Below are 24,098 nucleotides of genomic sequence, written 5' to 3'. Positions count from 1 at the left end.
CAAAAAAATTATCTATTGCTTTATTACGGGTTATTCCTTAATAATTTTTTAATAGAAATTTTAGTTTTTTTTTTGTAACACGAAAGTTACAAATACAAGTATAATGTATGTAGTAAGGCATTTCTTTACCGATTATGAACGATTCGCTTAATTTATATATACAATGCATTAATATTAATTAATTAATACATTAATTATGAATTATTAAATATTATTAGTTTGGGAAGAATAGTATTAACTTTTGATTCTATTTGTTTTTATTTTTATTTTATTTCAGTACGAGTTGAATGTTCGAAGGATTACGGTAATACCTAAGATTAATAAAATTAAATATGTAATATCGAGTCGATGAATGAAAAGATCAGAAATATATTTGAACTCGGATTAAAAACGTCACATCGTTAAGATCGATATGTTTATAACAAAAAATTAAGTCGTTGAAAGTCGTCTAGTAGCTTAGACGTCAAAGTATTCGGTTGTTTATCTGCAGTCTTTAAGTACCGTTTGAATGTCGGACCATTTTATCAGTTAAATTAGAGACATCTAATCTTCATCTTGGTAATTATAATTTTTTAATTTCATAATCGTGTGTATCTGTATGCAACTGGATAAAGGTGTAAGTAATATAATATTACATATGTATATTCATTTATGTACATATTTATCTGCGTTTTCAGCCGTTTTTTGCCATCATGACAAATGTGTATTTTCTAACCTTTTTAAATTTAATAGTTTTATTATATTTATAGGCGTAAGAGCACATAAAGAGTTTTGTAAGATTTTTTGTAATTTTATAGTCGTATGTTAATTCGGAATGTTCTTCTTTTTGGTCAAATTACTTCTCGTTACGTATGAAAAATTCTTTACATAAAATTCGATCTTTTTATTATATTTCATCCACAGAGAGGAAATACAAACTACTGACGGACGAAAATTTTCTCCCGATGTGATATTTTATAAATTAGAATACAAGAAAACAAGCATGACAAATAGTTCTTCGCGTAAATAGATCGTACTTGGTAATTTAATCACAATTTCTGAACTGCTTATTACGTACCATACGAAATTTTACCGCTTTCCAACGGCTATTTTATTCAGTAATTTCGTTTACAGCAAAACAGTCATAACGAGATCGGATTTTCCATAAGTTTCCAACAGCGTTTTTTAGCAGTTATATGCTAAAGGTTTACCGGGCAAAATTGATGGCGACAACTTTTTTTTCTTACAACATTGCCACGTTTTAAGGCTATCGTATGAAGTTTAAAAAATAATACGCATTATTTGTTTGTTCAAATGGTAATAAAGATCTGATTTTGCGTCCATTCTCTTAGTTTCATTTTCCTTAGTTAAGTAAATTTTAAAGTAAAGATTCTTAAGTAGTTACTGTATCTTGCATTAACGTTTCTTTTCATAAGAATTGCTATGGACTACGGTCTCTGTTACCTTATGCTTTTATTACGCAAACCGAACGTTATTCGTGAGACCTGAGGATCTTTGTAAAGTGCATTAAAGTGCTTTTAAGACCCAGGATATTTATAGTTAAAGGATCCGTTGTGTGACATCAGTTTCGCTGTTTATGCGCTGACTAGTACACCTTGTATTTGTATTCTACAACTTATTCTTGTCTCCCGTTTTTACAGTCCAATTAAGAATGATCTGTGTAAAACATTAAAATATCCTAAGAAATTTATCTTAATTATTAAAAATTGTTGTTTTTTTTTATAGAAAAAAAAACCAGTGACACGCTCCCTAATTTTGTGTTGTGTATTTATTATACAAACATTGTAAAGTTTCGTAAATGTTTTTTTTTTTTTTTTATACGCCGTATATTTTTAAACGGGGTAGTATTTATTTATATTTTACATCACTTAAATATTTGATCTTTTTTTGTTTTGTTTTTTTTAATTCTTTCGAAACAGGCGAATTAACCAAAATCTCTTAAACCACAAAACGGGTTTCATCCTTAAAAATTAAGTACCAACTGTAAGAAGTAGTTGACGCTCCTACGCCGTGTAACTTGGTCGTTTAAAAATGATGTACAGCTCCATGCACGGCTCATAAGTACTATGCAAGAATACATGGTCGATACAACTGGATAAACGTATTTGTTCTTCAAACAAATTCAATTTTATCAAAAGCATAATGATAAAGTTCATTTGCATACATTTTCTTTGGATAGTCCCCTAATAATTTATCTCGCACATCTTATTATGTGCGCGCACGTTCTTTAACTTCATTATTCTCGAGATAAATTTTAGTTAGTAATTAATCGCCGATATGAAAGGTGCTCTTTTCTTAAGTTATTTTTATCTGATCCGAAGTATTGCGATTACCACATGTAATGTACTTACGAGTATATCTTGATCTGTGGTATCGCCAAGGTTTATTTTAAACTCTAGAAAATTTCTTAGTTATTGTTATTTTTTTTCGTTTTTTATTTTTCTTCTCATTGGGCGTTTTCCTCTTTTTTTTAGAGATTGGGATATATATGATGTAGTCATAAATACGGCGGAATGAAAAACATTTCTTCGGTCTTCCTTTCTTTGTCTCTTTCTCTTACGAATCAAAATTGTATCATCGGTCTTATGGAATGTTCGTCAGAAATTCAGAAGTATGATACTTTCTTTTGTATAAAGTTTTTTCTCTGAATTACAAGAGCCCGCATTTCTTTTGCGCTGATACTCGCCTCGCATCTGATGAAAATATGAAAACTATTTTAAAATCGTCTTGTTTTTCCGATATTGAAATGCTTTTCTCCATATCTATTTTCTTTTTGGGGAGTCTGAAAAAATTAATATTTTTGTGAGTGAATAAAGAAAATAGAGCTCCGTTAGTTATCAAGAGGTCAAATTTCCTTTTAATAAGGCTCTTCGGTCAAGAGTCGTACAATTTATCTTTTCGTTAATATAACCGATAGTAGAATCATCCTAAAGCCCACCGGGCTGGTCTAGTGGTTAACTCGTCATCGTAAATCAGCTGATTTCGAAGTCAAAGTGTTCTAAGGCTCAAATCCTACTAGACAGTTTATTTTATACGGATTTGAATATTAGATCGTGGATACCGGTGTTCTTTGGTGGTTGGGTTTTAATTAACCACACATCTCAGGAACGGTCGACCTGAAACTGTACAAGACTACACTTCATTTACATTCATTAATACATACCACATTCATCCTCTAAAGTAATACTTTACGGTGATTTCGAAAGCTAAACAGAAAAGAGAGAGGATCGCCCCGAGTTTTATTGTAAAATTCTGGTCAAGTGAGACGTTGATAACTGTAAGTTGTTTCAGTCGATAAACAAAACTGATAGGTTTAGATGTCATTCATTGCTTACCTATAAAAAACGTTCTAATAAAACAGTTGTCACATTGCGATTTAGTCTGATTTATTTATAGAAAATCCCTTCGCACAAGAGATATAGGCATGAGATAAATAATTTTTTGAAATTTATATTCTAATTGTTTTAATTTTACATAACGAAAGATTAGCATCGTTACTTTTATCAGCTTCATTGTGAAATTACGGAAGTTAAACGTCGCAATTTTTCCCGGTCGGTTCGAGTTTTTTTTACGAATGATGAAATTTTAAAACTAGCTTTCGCGCGCGCGCCCTCACCCACACACAAGATAACTTTAGGTTTTACAGAACCTTTCAACAATAGAAACAGTATAATATTTTAATCGCTGAAAAATGTTCATGTGCGTGGCTGGCTTGCTACTACAACTGACGTAATCGGTTTGTTTATAGACGAAGTTTGTTATTTAGTCGTTGTTTCTTAATTAACTGAAATTAATTATTGTCATTTTAATCGTATTGTTAGTATTTTTTCATCGTTATCATTAATTGTGTATGTATTTTTACGTAATTCAGTCCATTATTTCAAAACAATAAACTAACATTTTAATGTATTTACAAATTTGTTATTTTGTACTATCTTCTGTTACAATGACCTTGTTATTTTACTGTTTCTGCTGCCTTTCTTTTTGTAACTATTTGAAAAATTGGTGATGTTATACTTTGATTTACGTTTTTCTTTTTTTAATATTATTTCTTATGTAAAATGTTAAGTTTTCCTATTTTTGTATTTAATGTCCTTTTATTGTTTGTTTGAAAGTAATCTTTGCTTGCAAGACCTAAATTAAAGGGTGTAATATAATTAAATATGCTTTGTGTAAGTGGTGTTAGCAGTAATATGAAGAAAGCGGGTGGTAAGTTTTATTACCGTTTACTGTTTTGGTTCTAAGTTGCAAAAAGTGTCTGCGAAAATTATTTTAAGTTTACCTGTTGTCAACAATAATTTGTGGAATATTAAATCTAGTTATTACTTTGCTTTGGAAGTTCTCAGTGCCTGGTAGTCGCCGTAAATAAGTTGTCATTTATATTTGGGATTACGAGAATAAACACGAGGTACGGATGGGATGCTTCTTGTCATCTGGTCATACAATATGTCGTTAGGCTAACTGTCGTATAAATGAACGGTGCTTCATAAAATCTTTAATATGTACAAATTTGTCGGTTCTTCTTTGCAAACGCTGATCTGAAGCGCGTCCACTAATCTTTAAAAATTAATTCACGAAACGTTTTATTTGGAGCTACTGTTTCTACTTTTTTTGGATTTAGCAGTATCATTACGGTAACGGTTATAAAAAAGTAAATGCAATATAATTAAAAGGAAATACGGCTCTTCCCATTAGATTTAACTTGTTCTTCCTGAATTCAACTCCCGCTTACTGAAGAAATTAGATTTCATTTCATAGTTTTATCACACGTCGGGTACAGGTGACCCGACGTGTGATGTTTTCTTTCCTTCCTGCTGTATTCGGCTTCTGTTCTAAATTACGGAACGGTTGCGTTAATTGTCTGTAATTAAAAAGGATAATCCTGCTCTTGAAAATAAAAGAAACCTTCAAACTTTTTTAACCTTTATTCAACCTTTTTATTTCTTCAAACCTTCAACATTTATTTCGGAGCGGTACGGTTTTGATTATTTTTTCGAAAAGTCCACTCTGTATTGAAATTAATCCGTTTCTGGCGCAGCCGGCAAAGACAACTTCATTAGTTTTTAGTTTTCCCTACTGAAATTCCGATTCTGCCTTTTTTGTTCCAGTAGTTAGGATCGACTTCAAATTTCTCCTGAAAAATTCGTTAGAGAATCGTCTTGTATTTTTAATCGTTTCATTTTCTTTACAAATTTCTTTCTTTGAGCTTCAGTGTTAAGGATTTACCTACTCGCTGAGTTACCGTTGTACTAGATAAACGATCCCCTGAAATCTCGATTTCTCTTCAAAGTCGTTGGAGGGCCATTTTGGTCATATAGTCGCATTGGTGGATCCTTCATTTTATCCGGATGAGAGCAGCGATGTTTGATTAATGTTCTTTCATCGATCGGCATAAATGAATGGTAATTGGACCGTGTTAGTCCGTTGTATTTTGAATCTTATATTTAATAATTTTGTTAATTAAAAAAAAAAAAAAAAAAAAAAAAAAAATAGCAGATTAAAGCAAGCGAGGGGGGTAGAAAAATTAATAATCAAACTAATAATCATCACAGTTTTATCATCAGTAGTTTTAAATTAACGCTTGACTAGTAAAACTTATTTTCGCTTCTGCGGGCAAGTATTACCGCAACTATGATCGCTATTTTACGGTGTCCAGTGCGCGCCCTTGACGCCAGACAAAGCACTTTGTTCTCACATATTCCTTTGCAGCGGTATGTTTCTCTTACTGTATTTTCTTTAAAAGGGGCTAATCGGGTTTTTCATATTTTTATATTCTGTGGGGGAACTTTTGGCCGACTGCAACCGCTAAATGTATTTTAATTTATCTTTATTTCACTTTTTGTTGTATTTATTTGAATTGTGAAATGTTCGGCCAGAACTGTTTCAAACTTCAGTCCGACCTATCTTTATTTATCTTATTGATTATAAGATTTTTTCTTAATAGATAATCTAGTTGTTCTTAGATTTTTTAAATTACGTTTCCATACTGTTCATTTTAAATTTGTAAATGACATACCGTTTCAGTCGCCTGTCTTATACTTGCTTCTCTCCAGTAGTTTTTTCCTAAATAAAAAATACGCACTTTCTTACTATAAGTATCATTAGTTTTATAAGTATTAGTTTCATTATAGTTTGGCAAAAATATTGTAGTAGAAAATTTTATTGTAATTTGTTTTTGTACGTGTTTTGCTTAAAGTTGTTTAAAAATCTCACCACTGAAAAGGAGTGTGTGTATGTGTATGTGTATGTGTATGTGCGCGCGCTTGCTTACAGATGTCTTAATATTCATGATAAGTGGGAGCAACTTATTTACTGCATTAAAACTGTTGAAGCTTGTTTCGCAGTATGATACCCGACTCCCCACTCGTCATTTTCGCTCCTCAACAAATATCCAGTTCGCTTACAGAAAAATAAATATATTTTAGTTTGATTAAAAAGTATTTAAATAGTATTTTTTGAAACAAATTTATTAAAAATATTTTTCGCTGTTCATGTTATTTGTTGTTAAGTATGTTTTTGTTTGTTCTGAATGCAGCTACTGTACTTCAGAAAACATGAGTTTATATTTGGTAAACGACCAAATTTTCCCTAAAGAGTTGCCGAAGCTCAGTTTTATTCCGTTTTCTAATGGGGTTAATTTTTTTCTGTAGATAAAATTACTTTCATTTTGTTCGCCGTGAATGCAATCTTTAATAAACGTTTTTCTGTTTGTGTTTTATCGATTTACAATTAAAGGATATAACGTCTTCTTTTATGCTGAACTTTAATATTCATACAGCATAAATTAAGATAATTGTTGTTGAATGAAGTTATTTTCTGTAACAAACTGCAGGCGTTTTTCTTATGTGGTACACAGTACAGCCAACATTCGCATTCGCTGACCTACATATATTAAATATATATATATTTCCCTAGCATACTTCGTTATTCTTTTAACTTAATACAAGAACAGACGCCATTGACCTATTTTAAAGCCCGATATTAATTTGTACAGCGTATTGTATTAATGTAATGGATCTATACCGTTGTACAAGTATGTTTATAATCCAGGTTTATTTTTAACTCGTGATAGGTAGATTTCATAAGAAAGCTACCTATTGTAACGGGTACATGATTCGACTTCCGGAAAATTTCGATATATCTTCGCGTTTCACATCCCCAGACCCCAAAGCCACCGTCAGTTAAAAAGTTTATTTATACATTATGTATATATATATATATATATATATATATATATATGTATGTATTTCACTTTCTTGTGGACACAACTGCCGTAATTTTACGCCAATAACTTTCAAATTGATACATAAAATATAACGACCCAAATCTCGGTCGAGTTCGTTAATGGGCAAAATCGGGCCACGGGGGTAGAAATATTAGGGGGGCTTTTTCGAAAAAACAGAATATCGCTCTTAACTTTCTTATTAAGGAAAAATATCGAATTCGTTTAAAGTTCCTACTATTCTTTGGATAAGGGCCTAAAACTTATCTCAGTAAATTTTTTTTATATCACCAACCATTGGCCCGGGGGGGTTGAAAAAATGGGGTTTCGAAGACAAAAATAACCATACTCCCTTAATAGGTATAGTATTGAAACGGTTTAAAACGTTCGTTAGTCCTATAAACATTACCTAAAACTTTTGCTTGAAACAATTTTTGATATGACCAACCCCTTACGGCAAAGGATGACCAAAATGTTGCCGGAATTGTAAGATGGGACTTCTCGTATGCTAAACATGTGAAACTTTTTTTAACATGCAATCATTGTCGTATTGAGTAAATTTGAAGTTTTTCTTAACTTTAAGGTGGAAATATTTTTTATCCCACTTAGCACCGGTGAAATCTACCTCCGCCTTCCGGCGTGCAGAAAGGGATATTTTTATCAACTTATTGAGATCTGTAATTATGTTTCAGTAATATAATAAGTATATAATTTATTTGCTTTTATTGAGTAGTAAACAAGTTTGGTACAGTTCATACAACGTTTAATAGCTTATAATTATTATTTTAGTCGATAAAATTCATATATTAATCCAACGAAGCGAATGATGTAATACAATTAAATTTTACACCATCTTTCACGCATCTGTTTATCCCATTTATATGCTATTAATGTATTTATTACTCGACAAAATTTAAAATCGATTGTGATTTTCAATCGAACCTCAGATTATTTAAATTACATTTTTCTCTTATTCGTTAATTTGCTTTTCTATTTCGAATAAGTTTAATAAGATAGTAGAATACTAGTTTCTCGCGGCACCTATGCGATTGAATCCGTTATTTTTTATTTATTCTTTAGTTTGTTTTTCCGAAGAATTATACTGATTAGAGTTTTTGCAACGTTCTATAAATATGGAAAAATATGTCGAACTAAAAATTATATCGAATCGTTTAAAATTGGAGTGTTTATCAAGAATAATTTTCTCGCTATTATTTCAAAGGGGCGAGTAGTAAAAAAAGATGAGTAGGAGCTACGTCATTTCATGTCAAAATAAAACTAATTTGTAGAATATTTATTGAATAGCATTCACAAAGTATCGGGGGAATTCATATCATCTCTGAAATGAAAAAAAGGGAACGCGAGTAGAAATACTAATTTTTTTAGTAGTAATTTTACTTTCCAAGCAGAGACGTCGATGCATCCTCATTAAAAAAGAACATTCAGAATCAGAGAATGCAATCATTATATAAGTTTGCCATAGTTAAGAAAGTGTTGAATTTTTCGGAAAAAAAAAAATTAAGATTGGTTTATATATACGCTACACATATCTTGTGACGTACGGGCACATATCCTACTGCTAACATTTATACTTCTGAACATGTTGCTAAAGAAACTTGAAATTTAGCGTTGATGACTAAAAGGTTCTATGCGAAGATGATTTTGAGTTCCTCTTAAAGCTACCCGAGAACGATGATCAATTAAGAGTGGAGTTACTAATTCCTGTTCTAAAAGTAATTTTAAGAACGACTTAGGAAAAAGTTTGGTTTTCTCTTTGAATCGTTCCATCAAGACTGAATAATCGTTAAACTAAATAATCGTGATAATCCTGCGTTTATTAAGTAATCTAATAATACTGCTGAATCATATTTAATCCGATATTAGGATATAAGCTCGAGTATCTGAATTCCAGGTATTACTCTTCGACTCAAAATAAAAAGTTCGTTAAAGATCCTAACTACGAAATTTTATTGAAACTTTTCTTACGTGAATTTCCGTTAAACAATCGTTCCTTAAGAAAGTGAAACCGTACAAGAGAGGGTTTCATATTTTCAGTCTATTTGTGTATTCCGTAAGTAGAAACATTTTTAAAGTACCGTGTGAATGACGAAACAATAACTTTAGATTACCGATTTTACAATCGAATTTATTTGTTTGCATTTTGGACCGATGATACTCTGGCATTATCATAGTAGAGGTTTATGATAGCGTGGATAGGGAAGTTGTGTAGCAGGTGCTAGAAGGAAGAAATGTGGATAAAGCGGACAACCAGGTGGTTAAAGTTATGTGTGAGGAGGTTAACAGTTGCGTCACGACAAGACTGGGAAGGTCAGATTGGTTTGAGATTTGTTTGAGACTTTTGAAATTTCAAATTAGGTTTTCCGTCGTTTCTAGAAAACAGTTTTCTTGATTTTAATACTTCTGGAAACAAGAATTAGAGTGAAAGCTTTTGGCATAATTTTCGACGAAACATTTTTCGGAATATTACCGGTAGCCTTCCGTTAATGAATTAGTGCCTGAGTCCTGTGGGAAAGCTATTTTTTCATGCTACAAAATTTAAACATTTAAGAAAACTAGTTTATAAATTAGACAATATTGGGATATTGGGAAAAGTGTAGTAGTTCGTTAACAAGTGAAATTAAGATTATATAAAACTGTTTATATTCCGTTACCAGTGTATGAATCGGAGATCTGTTTCTTGCCGGAGAAATGTGAGAACGGGTTGCGGCCTTCAGAAATAAAGTACTTAAGGAAAGTTACAGGGAAAACGAGACGGGACAGAATTCGTAATTAACGGAAGAGAATCGGGAATTCTCATTGAAGGTTTGAAAAAAGGTATTTGTATTGCACGTAACAAACGATCGCAGAAGGTCGCGACAGATATTTGAAGTAAATTCATAAGGAAGGATGAAAAAAAGAGATGGACTAGGGTAGAAAGGAACAGTTTATCGGAAAGATAGCGTGAGTGAAAAGAAAAGAACCTGAATTAAGGACGCTAGCAAAAGAACGGAATGGTTATAGAAATGTCGCACATCCCTGCGCTTGATGGAAAAGAGAAATATAAAGAAAAAAAAAGAAGAAAATTAGCGATGAAATCAGGAATTTATTTAAATATTCGATCTGGTCTGTCGGACGGAATACGAGTGTCGGTTACAATTTATTGCGAGTTGAACCGATTATTTATGTTGAACTGAATATGAGGGACAGATTCAAAATATTTTATTAACTATTTGTTTTATAAAAGTGTAATTGCAATAAGATATTTCTTTTATTCGTTTTCTTGTATTGTTTATTTGAATTTCTGTTTGGAAGTTGTGTGAAGGTGTTTAAGCGTTTAATAACACTTTATTTTTTTCAGTAAGCGTTTCTAAAAATATATTTTTTTTATCTCCTAGTATTTGTATAGAAGTAATTTACGATTACATTTCGTTATTCATAATCGTTTTATATTCCTGCGTATGAAACTAGTCGATTTTTTGTTGCGTAATCAACGATAATCGTTGTGCATTTTTTGTTATTACGTTATTGTGGTAATAAAATAAATCTCTCGGGTATGTGAAGTATGTAATATGATAGATAATATGTAATGCAGTCTACTTTCTAAAGTATACACCGGTTTGTAGGTTATGAAGCCTATGATATCTCGTTTGATTATACGTGTTAGTAGGAAAAGAGATGCCTTTCTCTTATTGGTGTCTTATAGCACATTATGTTTTATTAGGTCCCTTTTTGTTATGCGGGATTGGATCAAATAAATTTCAACTTTAACGCTTAAGTTCACGGTTTATATTACGTATGAATTCGCGTTTCTAAATCGTTAATCCTAATTTCTTGTCCTGGAACTCATTCGATGATAATATTGTATATACTAAGCTCGTGTTTACTTCTTACTCTGATATTTTTCTTATCCTTGCAAAGTCGAAAGATGAACCTTTATAAGTAATTTACTGAAAGAAGAATTATCAGTAACATTTAGTTCTGATCGATTTTCAGAAGTTTCTCTAAATGGAGAATTTATCTTCCGTATTAGCAAATTTTGACGGTCCTCTTTTCCTAAAAATCGTGTAATCCTAGTCGTATATTCGGTACGGCTTAGAAAAAATTTATAAGCGGTAAAGTGAAGTGCTGGAATTTAATCGGTTTCCATATCCCGTATACAATGATGGATAGGTTTAACTTTTTAATTCAATAAAACGACATACGGCGTCGTAGTAGTCAGTTGTTTGTTATTTGCGATTTTATTTATTCTTTTATTATCATTTTTAATTAACAATTTACCTGATTTTGTTTAAATGTTTTTTTTTTTAAACTTATTAAGTGCAATATAAGGTATTAAAATATTTTAAACGATGGAAAATAATCTGCAGGTTAACAGTACTTTTCTGTTAAGTGCAGGGATCGTAATGGTTGTGCATGATTTGACGTGAATCACAGGTAACTCCCAAAAATGGCCAGTTCCAAGAGTAACAAGAATCTTTGGCATGCATGCATGCTAGGAAGAAAAATGAGGAGTGAAGCGGATTCTCGCTTCCTTCTTCACCGAATATACAGATGCAAGTCACCAAGCCCACCAAAATACAGGGGTGTAGACGATTTCTGCCCTACAGATGACACGTTCGCTTTGTTCACCATAGGAACGAATGAACGATATTATTCTCTAATAGAAAAAATAACAATCGGTGTGCCCTTTGCATTCCAGTGTTTTGGACTCGTTCAGCCGTTAAAGAGACGGATAGATGTGTGTAAAAAGATAAAATATCTTTCAGCATTAGTCTCGATATTTAATAACCACACCTCGTATGTTGACACAAATTCAATAAATTTGGTTCGTGAATGATTTCAAGGGACGTATCCTAGAATTAATGTTCCTGCAAAATCAACAATTCAAGATATAGTGAAAAAGTGGCGAACAACCGACTCTGTAGCCGATGAAAAGCGAGTAAAACAACCAGCTATTCGAATTCCTGAAGCTGTCGCTGATGTAGCGAATTGGAAGGAGTCCTCACAAGTCTACACGACAATTAGTCCAACAAACAGGAGTTTCTCGAACATCGCGTCGGCGTATACTTCAAATGAAAACAAATGAAAACCCTACTGTGTGAGTGTTATGCATGAACTAAAACAACATAAGGGTAAACGAGTAAATTAATGCCAGTGGCTCTTGCAGAATATTAGCGAAGGATTCCGTGATCCTTTTCATTTCAACAGATGAAGCGTGATTCCATTTATCAGGCTGCGTTAATTTTCAGAATACGCTGAACACCCAAATAAAACTCATCAGAAACCACTCCACGATTTAAAAATTGGTGTTTGGTGTGCGGTTTCTGGAAGTCGGATCATCGGATGAATTTCTTTGAGGAGACTGTTAATACCGACGTCTTTTTACGACTACGAAGAATTTACGCATAACTAGACTACAGAAGAACATTCTTATGAAAATTTCCAACAAGACGGAGCGGCTTGCCACACTTGTAATCGGTACAAGAGTAACAAGAATCTTTGGCATGCATGCATGCTAGGAAGAAAAATGAGGAGTGAAGCGGTTTCTCGCTTCCTTCTTCGCCGAATATACTGATGCAAGTCACCAAGCCCACCAAAATACAGGGGTGTAGACGATTTCTGCCCTACAGGTGACACGTTCGCTTTGTTCACCACAGGATCGAATGAACGATATTATTCTCTAATAGAAAAAATAATAATCGGCTTGTAATTTTACTCGAATCCAGTGAGATTTAACGAATGATAGAACAATTAGTAAGGACTTGTGGTCACCCCGATCTCCAGACTTATCGCCGTGCGATTTTTACCTCTGGGCTTATCTGAAAGGGATAGTCTACAAGAATAACCGAAGGACGTTAGAAAAATTGAAACACAACATACGACAAAAGATTACCAGGATTGCAGTTGGAAATTTGCAGAAAGTTTTTCTGAACTTGATTCGCCGCGCTTAACTTTGTATAGCGGCTGAGCATTTTGAACAGAGACTTTAAAATTACATTGCAACATTGTAAACATTTCTTTTTTTAAAAGCACTGTAACCGAGAATCAGTAAATGCAAGTAATTTAATATTACTTTTTGCTTTAAATTGTTATTTTAATTTTCACATTTCTATTTCTTGTGGCCGGTTTTATTTGGCCCACTCTGTATTTTAAAACTGTTTTTTAATCCGTAAATTAACCGATTAGATTTTAATAATTCCATTCTTATAAAATGTCTAATTTAATATAAATTATTGTTTAGATATTTAAATTTATTGTTCTGATATTAGTCGAAGTACTCGTAAAAATGACAATTGTTGCGTTATTACTTGTTACGATTAATCACCATTTATTGCAATAAACATCACACATGTTTATTGCGCAACAAATGTTTGATTTTCCTTATGCAATTATATGTTAATTTATAGAACCGAAAATTATATATTTGAAAATTTTTTTTTTTTTTTTTTAGCGGTTTAAGTGTAAGTATGAACGAATTGTTGATTTAATAAATTATATGATGTTATTTTTACCTAGCGTGTTAGGTGTTTTATTAAGTAAAAGTAAGTTTGTTTTGGGAAAGTTGTTTTTTGAACTTTTATTTTTCGGTTAAGTTTGAAAAGAAATTGATTTTTTTTTAATGCTGTGTGCTTGTAATTTTACATTTTATTAAGCTGGTTAATTTATTTATTTCAGTTAAACGGAATTTCAGAAACGCAATTTATTTCAGTTAAAATTATTTCATATGTTTTAAATATACATATATGAATATAATTTTTTTCAGTCTTATTAAAATGTTTCTACTGTTGCGCATTCATTTTAGTCTCATAAATTGGGATTTTTTTAATTTAAATGTAGGGATTTGATTTTTTCTTTCAATTTTTTCTATTATCATAGTACGGAAAATGTAAACTTTATGTAAATGTAAAATAAAATGACAATTGCGATGATTTTTATTTATTTTAATTAAAATCGATTCCATTCTACTTTTTTATGTAAAATGTAGTTTAATGCGAAACGTGATCTCTAATTTGCACATTATGGTAACCGGTTTGTGGTTGCGTTAAGTATACAGGTCCTTTATCATAAAAATCAGCGTCGTCGTTCTTCGATTTCTTATGATTTTTTTTTTTTTATAAATCTTTTGGTTATTAGAAAGATTGACGTCGAGAACAAAATTAGTAGTAGCGCGGTGGAATATGTAAATTTTTATATTTCAGCTTCAATTTTTTTTACCTGTGACGAAAAACGGAAACGGTAGGCCGAATGAGAATTATCCGTTCCCACATAACTTTGTGACTGATGAATTCATTTCATATCGCCTTCTTGTATACAATCGGCCATTTGAAGGTTCGTTTTTTAGATGTTTAAATATTTTAACTTTGCATCTGAGATTACCTGTGTTTAAAAACCGTCAATATTGTTAAACTAAAAACTATAAGAATTTTTAAATTAATTTTATGTTAAGTTGTTTAAACGGCTTTTTATAGAGGAGAATGGAACTGCCATCGTATGTCCAGTTTATTAGTTTATTACATCAATGCAATATAGCTGATATATCTCTTTTCGTTCGTACGCTCTTCTTTGCAATCTACTGCGTTTTCTTTGAATCTCATCGTAGGCCAGTTATGTAAATATTTATAATAATAATAACTAATAATATAATCGTTGTCACTCTCCTAAGGAATATCAACTTTCCTTGAACGGTATCCATATAAATCTACGAACGTAGACAAATTTGAAAGTCCCGCTACGAAGGTTGCTTTCTCAAGGGAAAGATGATTTAAGCGAAACGGAAACGGAACAAGAGAAGTAGGGAGGTGCTGGAAGTATACTTTGGGTCTCAGCGCTAGAGGGACTTCTTCAAGCAGCTGCTGCAATTCGGCAAAGTCCCGCGTTTCACTGCTTTATTCACGGCCGACTTCGTTTCATTCGTTTTGTATTGAGCCCGTCAAAAAGAGGAATAGGACTTTTTCCGAACAGTTACGGGTACTTTACCTTGGTCCCCATTAATGGTATAAAGCCGGTTCATTTCCTCTTTAGAAGCGTACACTGGCGGATCGTCATCCGCTGAAGCATCGGCCGGATAAATATATACCTGTAAGACGAAATTAACACATCGTCTGTTGACTATTATCCACGGCGAGATGTACCACAGCTTCATTCAGGAAAGATCATATCGTAAGGTGTTTGTTTCTTCAATCGTTAAATTTTCATTTATTAATAATATTGAAACGTAGTGATTTATAGCCTTTAAAAAGGTTCATATTACAAGCGAACCTAGGTATATGAAAAGTATTACATTTGTACTCCATAAAATTAAAATTCAGTAAAAAAGATTTTTCATTATTTATGCGACGCAAACATCTTTCCCGTTTATGCACGTAAAATGGTATTAGTTAATACCATTATTAATTTATTGTTAATATCGTTAATATAAGTTAACGATTGAATCATTTCTGAGCCGAATAGAGGGATAGCAATCATTAATTAGACATTGTGTAACATATCGGTGTCATTAGAAGCATTATTGAATCTGATCATCGCTGTAGTATTTTACGGCGCTTTAACATTTGTTATGCAAGGATTAGTGAACGAGTTAAATCAATTAAAAAGAAAATACCCTAATGCGCGGCGTCTTTTCGTTTGTAGTAGTGAAGATGAAACGGAAAGCGGTATAGCCTTTTATTTGAAGGTCACTTTTAAGGATCCGTTCGTTATGAATGACGGAACATTAGTTTTTATCATTTTTACAACATTTTTATCAAATATTTTCAGATAAGGCTTAAATGAAAGTAATTTAATTTTGCTTCGCTGCAGTCGATTTTTCTCTGGACAAAATTCACCTAAAAATTTGTACTCTTGTAGCCGACTTAACCGAATTTACACGTTAATTAACTCTTCTCAATCTGATATCTTGCTAAAAAATGACTGAAATTTTAATTTAAAGCAATTTTCCCGAAAAAAATTATATTTTAAACTTGATTGAATTATCTGTCGGCAAAAACTTTGAAAAAAATTACTTTTAGAATTAATAAGGAAGTTCGAAATAAAAACAAAAAAATTTCTCGGAAACTAATTTAAAAAACTAATAAAAACTTTAAACTATTAAAAACTAATGAAATTATGGCATATAAGTTACTCTAAAATATATCTCGAGAATCGGTGGTAAGTACCTATAAAGCTGTAGAAATAAGGGAGGAAGAAATTATCATCATAAAAAATATTTTAGTTCACGGTTGCTATGTGTATGAATGACAGTATTTTACCCCGACAAAAGTTGAAACATTAGGTTTGGCCGTACAGTTACTATGGCAGTTGTGTGCCATGGAAAGTGTTCTTTTCACGATTTGAAATGAAACATTCTGTAATCTATAGTACCGGCATTACGAGTAGATTCTTAAGATTGTTGTAACAAATCGTGTAGAGAAAAAGAGATTCAGAAATAATCTTATTAATAAAAGGATTCTTTTTCATTGTGCGTAAGTAAGGGAATCGAATCACGTTAAGAATTCAGTACCTACATTTTATAATAATTTATATAGCGCTTGGAATTTTTGTTATTTTTTCTGCTAATAATTCTAACGGTGTAAACAAATATGAACAAAGATATAAAGATATTAACTATTTTATTTAAACATTTTAATTTATTTATAACATTACTTACTTATATATTATTGATTTTGTTTTGCAATTATTTACAATATACCAATTAATAGGTTTGATGTCTGAGTTTTCGTATTACGTAACTAATTTTGTATCATCTGATTCAAATTATTGACGCTGTATTGTAATAGCATGTTTTGTAAAAACTGAATTGTTTTTATTTTATCAAATTATTCTCTGTACTTGAGAATTGAGATGAAATGTTACTATTACATACATATAAACCTTCAGCTCGGAGTAATAACTACGTAATCCTATTACTACCGGGTTCAGTGTCAAGAGGTATTCGCTCGCACGATAAAAGGTATAAATAAACAAAGCCGATCTGATTGAAAATTTAATTTCATTCGTATTCGTTCACTTCTTTATAAACGACATGAATTAATTAGTTTTTCGTGTACTGTGTGCTCACGCTTCGTACATTACATTTATTTAAATTAAATGGTTATTTATTTTTAAATAAAAGAATATTTTTAACTAATATAATTCTCTATTTGTTAAGATATTGTCGTTTTTGAAGACACCACCGGTTACACTGAAACGCTTCTTACGCGGAAAATAACTAAGGAAGAGTTTTGAGGATAAGCTGCTGTTTGAATGGTGTACGGTAATTAGAAATAATAGAAAATGTATAGCTTTTTAATCTTCCTACAGTCGCCCGGGTAATTCAAAACGTTAAAAATTAACAAAGAAGAGAATGCGAACAACTGAAAGTTTCTGACAAGCGGTAATCTACCTATTAAAGAAGTGTTGTACTTTAATTAAAAACAATAGAGGTGCACCTTTGCTATCTGCGACAAATAAGATCTTTAATACATCGATTACGAACACATTTTAACTGCTGGCTGTAATTACTAAAGGCTAATTCCATTAAATGTAAAAGCTGCCTTTATGCAGGCGGATTGGCTGTGTACCGCTAACAGAAGATTAAAACATGGATTTTAGGTAGGGGACCGTGACGTTGGGGTTTTTTCATGTCAAAGTGACAACGATGAGATAAAAAATAACGTTGTACTTGTTCTTAGATACTGAGAAAGGAAGATAGAGTTTTAAGAATGCATTGAAGCTTCTTTATTTTATAGATCGAAGAAGAGAATCGGTGGAGCGTGATGAATGAAGGCAAAGAATTTATGAGTCCTGGTTTCGATTTTCACTGTAACACCTTGAAGAAAAAAATGTACATTCGGTTAATTGCTGATATGTGTATATACTTATCGTTTACGGAGACCCGCTAAATTCTAATTCTATATTTTTTAATTATCTTTTGCCTGTTGGACACTCGTAATTAAGTTACGGTTTTGGTCGTGCTCTGGATACTTAGCGGTTGTATTTTTTATAAATGTTTTACTAAAAATATAACTTGGGATATCGATAAAGAAGTGAGTTTTTCCCGTTCATTTATTTATTTGTTTTTAATATAATTTTTTGAGCGCAATCGTGTGAAACAAGTGGAGTGTAAGGATTTCAAATTCGGAACAACTGCGGTTGTTGAGAAGATCCGTTGTCGGATGTATTCAAGTTTGTTATTCGATGTTACATATACGTTGAAAAACCAGCTATTTATATATTTTTTCTTTTCAAAAACGTTTATGAAAATTATGTTTCAAAATTATCGTAAATAAAATATTATGATTTTGTCATCGAGGAAGACTTTTTCGATTCTGAGATAGTTTTTAAAAACGTGAACGATTATGGTGACTTAATTTGCTAAAATAACCGGCGACAGTAGTGATTAGTACTAGACTACTTCACTATCGACGTTCCTGTTAGTGCCTTATGAAAATTAATTTTTTCCTAACTAAAATCTAAGATGTTTATTTTTACAAGCACCATCGGTGACTTCCGCATCAGAAGTGGATCGGCGGTTCACCCGTAGCGGCTCTAGAAACAGATCGTGTATATGTATTTTTTTCGTGATTCCGGCCTTTTTATTAATATTTTACCGTCGTTTGCAACATATAAATAACATGTAAAACAAATTCAAATATTTATGCACCTAAATAAAATGCAACACCTCCTAATGTTAAAACTTACCCGGCTTCGAGTAGAAGAATACTGTGAAATTTTGTGATTTGTAAGCTATAAAAGATTTACTCCTGTGACATTACAATACAGTACATTCTTGTAGTACTACGATCGTAGAACCGTTAAGTTGTTGAATTTGTAAAGAAAAGAAATACTAAAAGTCTTAATTAGCCATCAGATTTATTAATAGTATTCTGTATACCGATCCTTTATTTCTGGCAGTCGTAAATACAATCCGATACGCGCTTAAACATATCTGCGTCTACTTTTGTTAAGACTCGTCGATATAATTTAATTTAAACGTTAAAATTTTCAGTGCCTTTATGCATTTAAATCAGTAATAATTACAATTTTAATTTACATTTTCTTCCTAGTTTTGATCCGTAACGTCTATTAGCGTGCTGGTTATATTTCCTCATCTATTTTAGTCGTGTTTCGTTAGTTTTAATATGAATATAATATTCCGTAGGGAAACGTTTTTGTTTTGTTAAATACGTAACTTGTTTTATTATCAATAAAGTTATATAATGTAAAAAGCAATGTTTCTCTTTTTCCTTGCGAGTTCTTTTTTCACGTTTACTAGTTCTGTGTTTATTTGTATTCGTGGTAAAATTTTATCTTCTATTTATTTTTTGCTTTTTTATTTAATAACTGTTTATTTTTTAGAAGGCTATGTCACGTCGCTGTCAATTATTATTATTATTTGTTTTCGATTTCATTACAAATATTCTAGGCCGTTTTCTTCTCAAGGTTTTATTTAACCGTTTAAAATATTTCATTTTTCGTAGCGATTCTTTTTCATAAAAATCAAAATTTGTTTCCTACAACGGTCTTGTAAATTTGCTCGTGTATGAAGAACCTTGTACCGTCGCTATCGATTGTACCGCAAATTCTATTGATTTCTCACCTTGTCGGCTTATAAGAGAAAATAAGTTTCAGTGAAGGTATTATACACGTTCGTCGCTATTTATCTATTACATTATAATCGAAAACTATTGTTTTATGTATTTTTCAAACTAGTAAAACCTTTTACGCTTAACTTATTTTGTTTGTGATAAACACTACTTGAGGGTGAAAAAATTATTTTGCTTTTTTTCAACTTGTTTTCGTAATTAACATTTACAGTTCTGAAAGAATCTCAAAAAATGCCTCTTAATTCTCCCATACTAATTTCAACAATAGCGCTTACTGTAAAGCTATTGAAATAAAACCTATTCTAGTTTTCATTTATTTTTTCTGTGTGTACTTAATTCTTTGATATAGGAAAAATGTTAAATTGACAGACTAGAATGAGTCATATCATATTTTCTCAGCCTTTGAGAGATCAACAGCTGTGGGCAGCTGTTCCTTTGTGAAGTTGGTAAGCTAATTTAATTATACTATAATCATCGGGTGACAGATTCGAGAGGAACCTATCGCATTAAAATTTTAACCGTAGGTAGGCCTCGATGTGTAGATCTGTTGCACAGAGGCGGTTAATGTTATGGAAAGTACATTCATTTGAAGTTATTAGTATTTTTGGAAAGAAAAGTAATAATAGACTTCCTCATTTGTAATATGTTTATTTTTTATTTAGGCGTGGACTCTGATAGAAGCAACAAGTAAGCTTTTCTTTCTTTTCTTAAATTCCAGTGTATTAATATACGCCTGTAATGTCTGGTGTTGAGACATCACGGTTTGACAGTCACATCTCAAACTGAAATCCCTCAGTTAGTAGAGTAAGCAAAGGAGGTGTTGATCACTGAAAGTAATTAGCCCTTTATGTAACAGTTACATTGTGAAAAATAAATGCAGATTTTAACTGTTTGGGACCATGTTTATTTGGAAAAACTATTTAAGAATAGCAGTGGTTAGAAAAGTATTTTTTTGGTACAAAAAGTGTACGAATTTGTTTTCTAAAATTTCTACAAAACCGTTTCGAACAGTGGTTAAAATGATTATCGGATGAAAATAATTGCCAACATTTAGAATGGACAAGCGTTATCAAAGAAGATAAAATAGTTATTTATTTTTCCTTTAAAACAAGTTTCAGTGAATATTATATGTTGCATACTTTTTAATTATTTGTAGATGTAAAAATTGACACTTTTTTCCAAAACTGAACGTACACCTTCTTAGGTATACTGGCATCAAACGTAAATAATTAGATTTGTTCTCATCAAGATTAGATTTGCCCTTTCTACTAAAAACAGTAGTAAACGACTTTAATCGATTACTGAATCTGCTTGTATCGATTTACGGTCTATAATTTTTTCTGAAATAGATTTTAGGTATTAATTTATACCTTTTAATTAATTATACCTTTTTTTTCATGTGTTTCAGAGTAGAGTGGGTAGTGCAGGATGCACAAATCTGGCCATGAGGCAGGAATGACAGATAGCCATTCGACGTGTTCAACTTCAACACAACGTAAGAGAGGCCTTGCACGATTTTCTCTCAGAAGGCTTCTCTATTCGAGTCCTTTGTTAGCTCGTAGGATACGAGCTGCTTCTGGACCGTCTAGGAATCTCCGTCAAGGAGGTTTGTAAACGTTATGATGGTGGCGGTTTTTATCTATGTATTGTTAGTATTACAATAAATAATGTGTCTCCATCTTAAAATAGAGTATTGCACAATGTGAAGAGTGCACACGGTCGGATGCTATTTCATCGCTTTCATTAGTCTTTCTCCATCGGCTTAGTGTAGCAGTCGATCGCCAGAAGGTTTATTTCTGGTATCTGCCTCAAAAATTTATTTTTGAATTTAATATAATATCAGGAAGGTTTGTAATATCTCTAATTAATTCAGCTTACAATGTTTAATCTCTTTTTATCATCTGATGCGTTTATTTAGATTCAAATATTTAGTGTTCTCAAGCTATAAAATTTACGGTATAGTAATAGTTTAACAATATTTTACAAAATCTTACGATTTAATTTAAAAATACAAGGAATACTTGTAGTAACTGTAACGGTTTTGCTAATTTTTAAAATTATTTACATACACGACAGGAAAATTTCAAGTAAGAGTAACTGTTTAAAAACAATTCCCTGTACGATACGTGAAGTAAAGTGTGGGTGATATTTTCATGTATATTACAGTGTAAGCCAAACAATTTGAACATAGAATAAACTGAATTATCTGTGCAAAAAAAAAATACAAATGAACGACTATCTTTGTGTGCGTTAAAAATATTACAGCAGTAAAGAACAAGTAATTTAATACAGGATTATTTCTTCAAAAATGTACGATGAGTATTAACTGACTTCAAAAAAATGTAACGACTAAAAGATACTGGCGAAATTATTTATATTGTTGGTGAAAATGATAATGAGAATTTAAATGTAAATCATAACGTACTTGTTTTCTTTAGACTTGTACGACTAAAGTTTGGTTCTTGGATTTATCACTGGTTAACTCGGTAACCAAGTAAGTTTAGTTTATTCCCGGGTAACTCTTAGGCTAATTGTGACTTTTACGGATGACCATCGCTATTCCGTTTGAAGCTTGGGTGCCCCAGTGAGTCGAAACATAAATTCAATGATTAAGTGAGGATAGACAACCTCAGGTAAAGCGCAAGGGGCTATCTTTTTCGGGGTTCAGTTTCTTTAACAGTGATAGTTAACAATAGAATTACTTTGATTTTATTTGAAAAGTAGATCATTAGTTCGTTCCCACACTAAGGAGAGTATTTGTTATTGTTTAATAGCAGACAAAAATCCCAAATTGTTCAATTAAAATGGTTTGCTAAAAATTTGTCATTTAATTCCCACTTAATAAGTGGGATAATCTCTTGCAATAGCTTTATTAATTAATTCAGCTTACAATGTTTAATTTCTTTCTGTCACCCATTTCATTTATTTAGATTCAAATATTTAGTGTTTTCAAGCGATAAAAATTTAAGTAAAGAAATTTTAGTTATAAATTGGTTTAGCAATATTTCCCTAACTCTGAAGACGACCTGAAATAAATCACAAGTCGCTCAAAAAATTAAATAGCCATACAAGTTAAAATTTTACTTAGTGGGTAGTGACATTTTGTCTAGTTTTCAGAATGATATTTACGGGGAATTTTTTTAAGTAAGGGCCGATTTGATATAAAAATTGAAATAAACAAAGTAGAAAAAACTTTATTATAACAAAATAAACTTACATATATGTGCTACTTTTCTACACATTCGCCATTCACTGCAATACATTTTTGATATCGGCATACCATCTTCACTATTCCGTTACTGAAGAATTTTCCCGCCTGTGATTTAAACCGATTAATTTCTCCGTTTTGCAAGTCCTCCCTCATCTTCAAACTTCTGCGATGCAAGCCGTTGTTTTAAATGGAGAAAAAGGTAATAATCACATTGTGAAAGATCCGGACTGTAAGCTGGGGTTCAAAGATTTCCCAACGAAATCGTCGCAGTTGTTCAGTTGTTTTGTTTGCCGTGTGAGGTCGTGCGTTACCTTGGAGAAACAAAATTCCATCAGTTAATTTCCCCCTTCTTTTGTTTTGAATTGAACGTCTAAGTTTTTTAAGCGTTTAACAGTACGTATTGGCGTTAACAGATCTTCCAAGTTCAAGAAATTCAATCAGAAATATCCCTTCGGCGTACCAAAAAACCGAAGCCATAAGCTTTTTCATTGAACTTTCTCGCTTAAACTGTTTGGGGTTCGGGGATGGTGAATTCTGCCATCGTAGTGATTGCTGTTTTGTCCTCAGCATTTGAATATAAGATATCTACATTTCATTACCGGTTACAACGTGTTTTCATAGATCATCATCTTCATTTTCGTAGCGTTTCAAAAATGTTTGAGCTGCAGCAAGACGTTTTTCTTTGTGTGTTTCTGTGAAGAGTTTTGGTACCCATCTGGAACCCGACTTTCTGTAACCCAGTTTTTTCAGTTAAAATGTCGTAAATTACTGATCGCGAAACAAAAGGAAATTCGATCGATAATTGAGAAACAGTAAGCCTTCTGCTTTTCACGGATTTTTTTCATTCACATTTTCAGTCAATTCATCTGTAATGACAGTCGAACGACCACGTTCTTCGTCGTGAACATTCGTTCTCCCTCGACGAAACAAACGACACCATTGGCGAACTTTACCTTCGCACATACCACTGGATCCCTAAACATCGACAATTTCTGTTTGAATATCAGCAGTAATTTTATTTTTCGCTAATAGATAACGAATTATGAACGCACTTCATAACTCGCGGGATTATTTATTGTAG

The 24,098-nt window shown here is 31.9% G+C and overlaps 1 protein-coding gene across 6 annotated transcripts in view; it reads left to right on the top strand.

Moving 5' to 3' along the window:
- LOC142328271 (E3 ubiquitin-protein ligase RNF19A-like) overlaps positions 1 to 24,098 on the top strand; it is a 284,978-nt gene that overhangs the window by 144,719 nt on the left and 116,161 nt on the right. For 5 of the 6 annotated variants that reach the window (XM_075371971.1, XM_075371980.1, XM_075371992.1 and 2 more), the window contains one exon: positions 21,215 to 21,412. In XM_075371971.1, the coding sequence (XP_075228086.1) occupies positions 21,235 to 21,412 (178 nt within the window). In that variant the 5' untranslated portion in view covers positions 21,215 to 21,234. Of the gene's footprint in view, positions 1 to 4,194; positions 4,210 to 21,214; positions 21,413 to 24,098 lie in introns of those variants that run through there. The other variant, XM_075371998.1, reaches the window with a different exon arrangement.

Source organism: Lycorma delicatula, chromosome 1, assembly GCF_047948215.1.
Source record: "Lycorma delicatula isolate Av1 chromosome 1, ASM4794821v1, whole genome shotgun sequence".
NCBI lineage: Eukaryota > Metazoa > Arthropoda > Insecta > Hemiptera > Fulgoridae > Lycorma > Lycorma delicatula.
The sequence above is the reverse complement of the archived record's forward strand: the minus strand, read 5'-3'. Positions and strand labels throughout refer to the sequence as shown.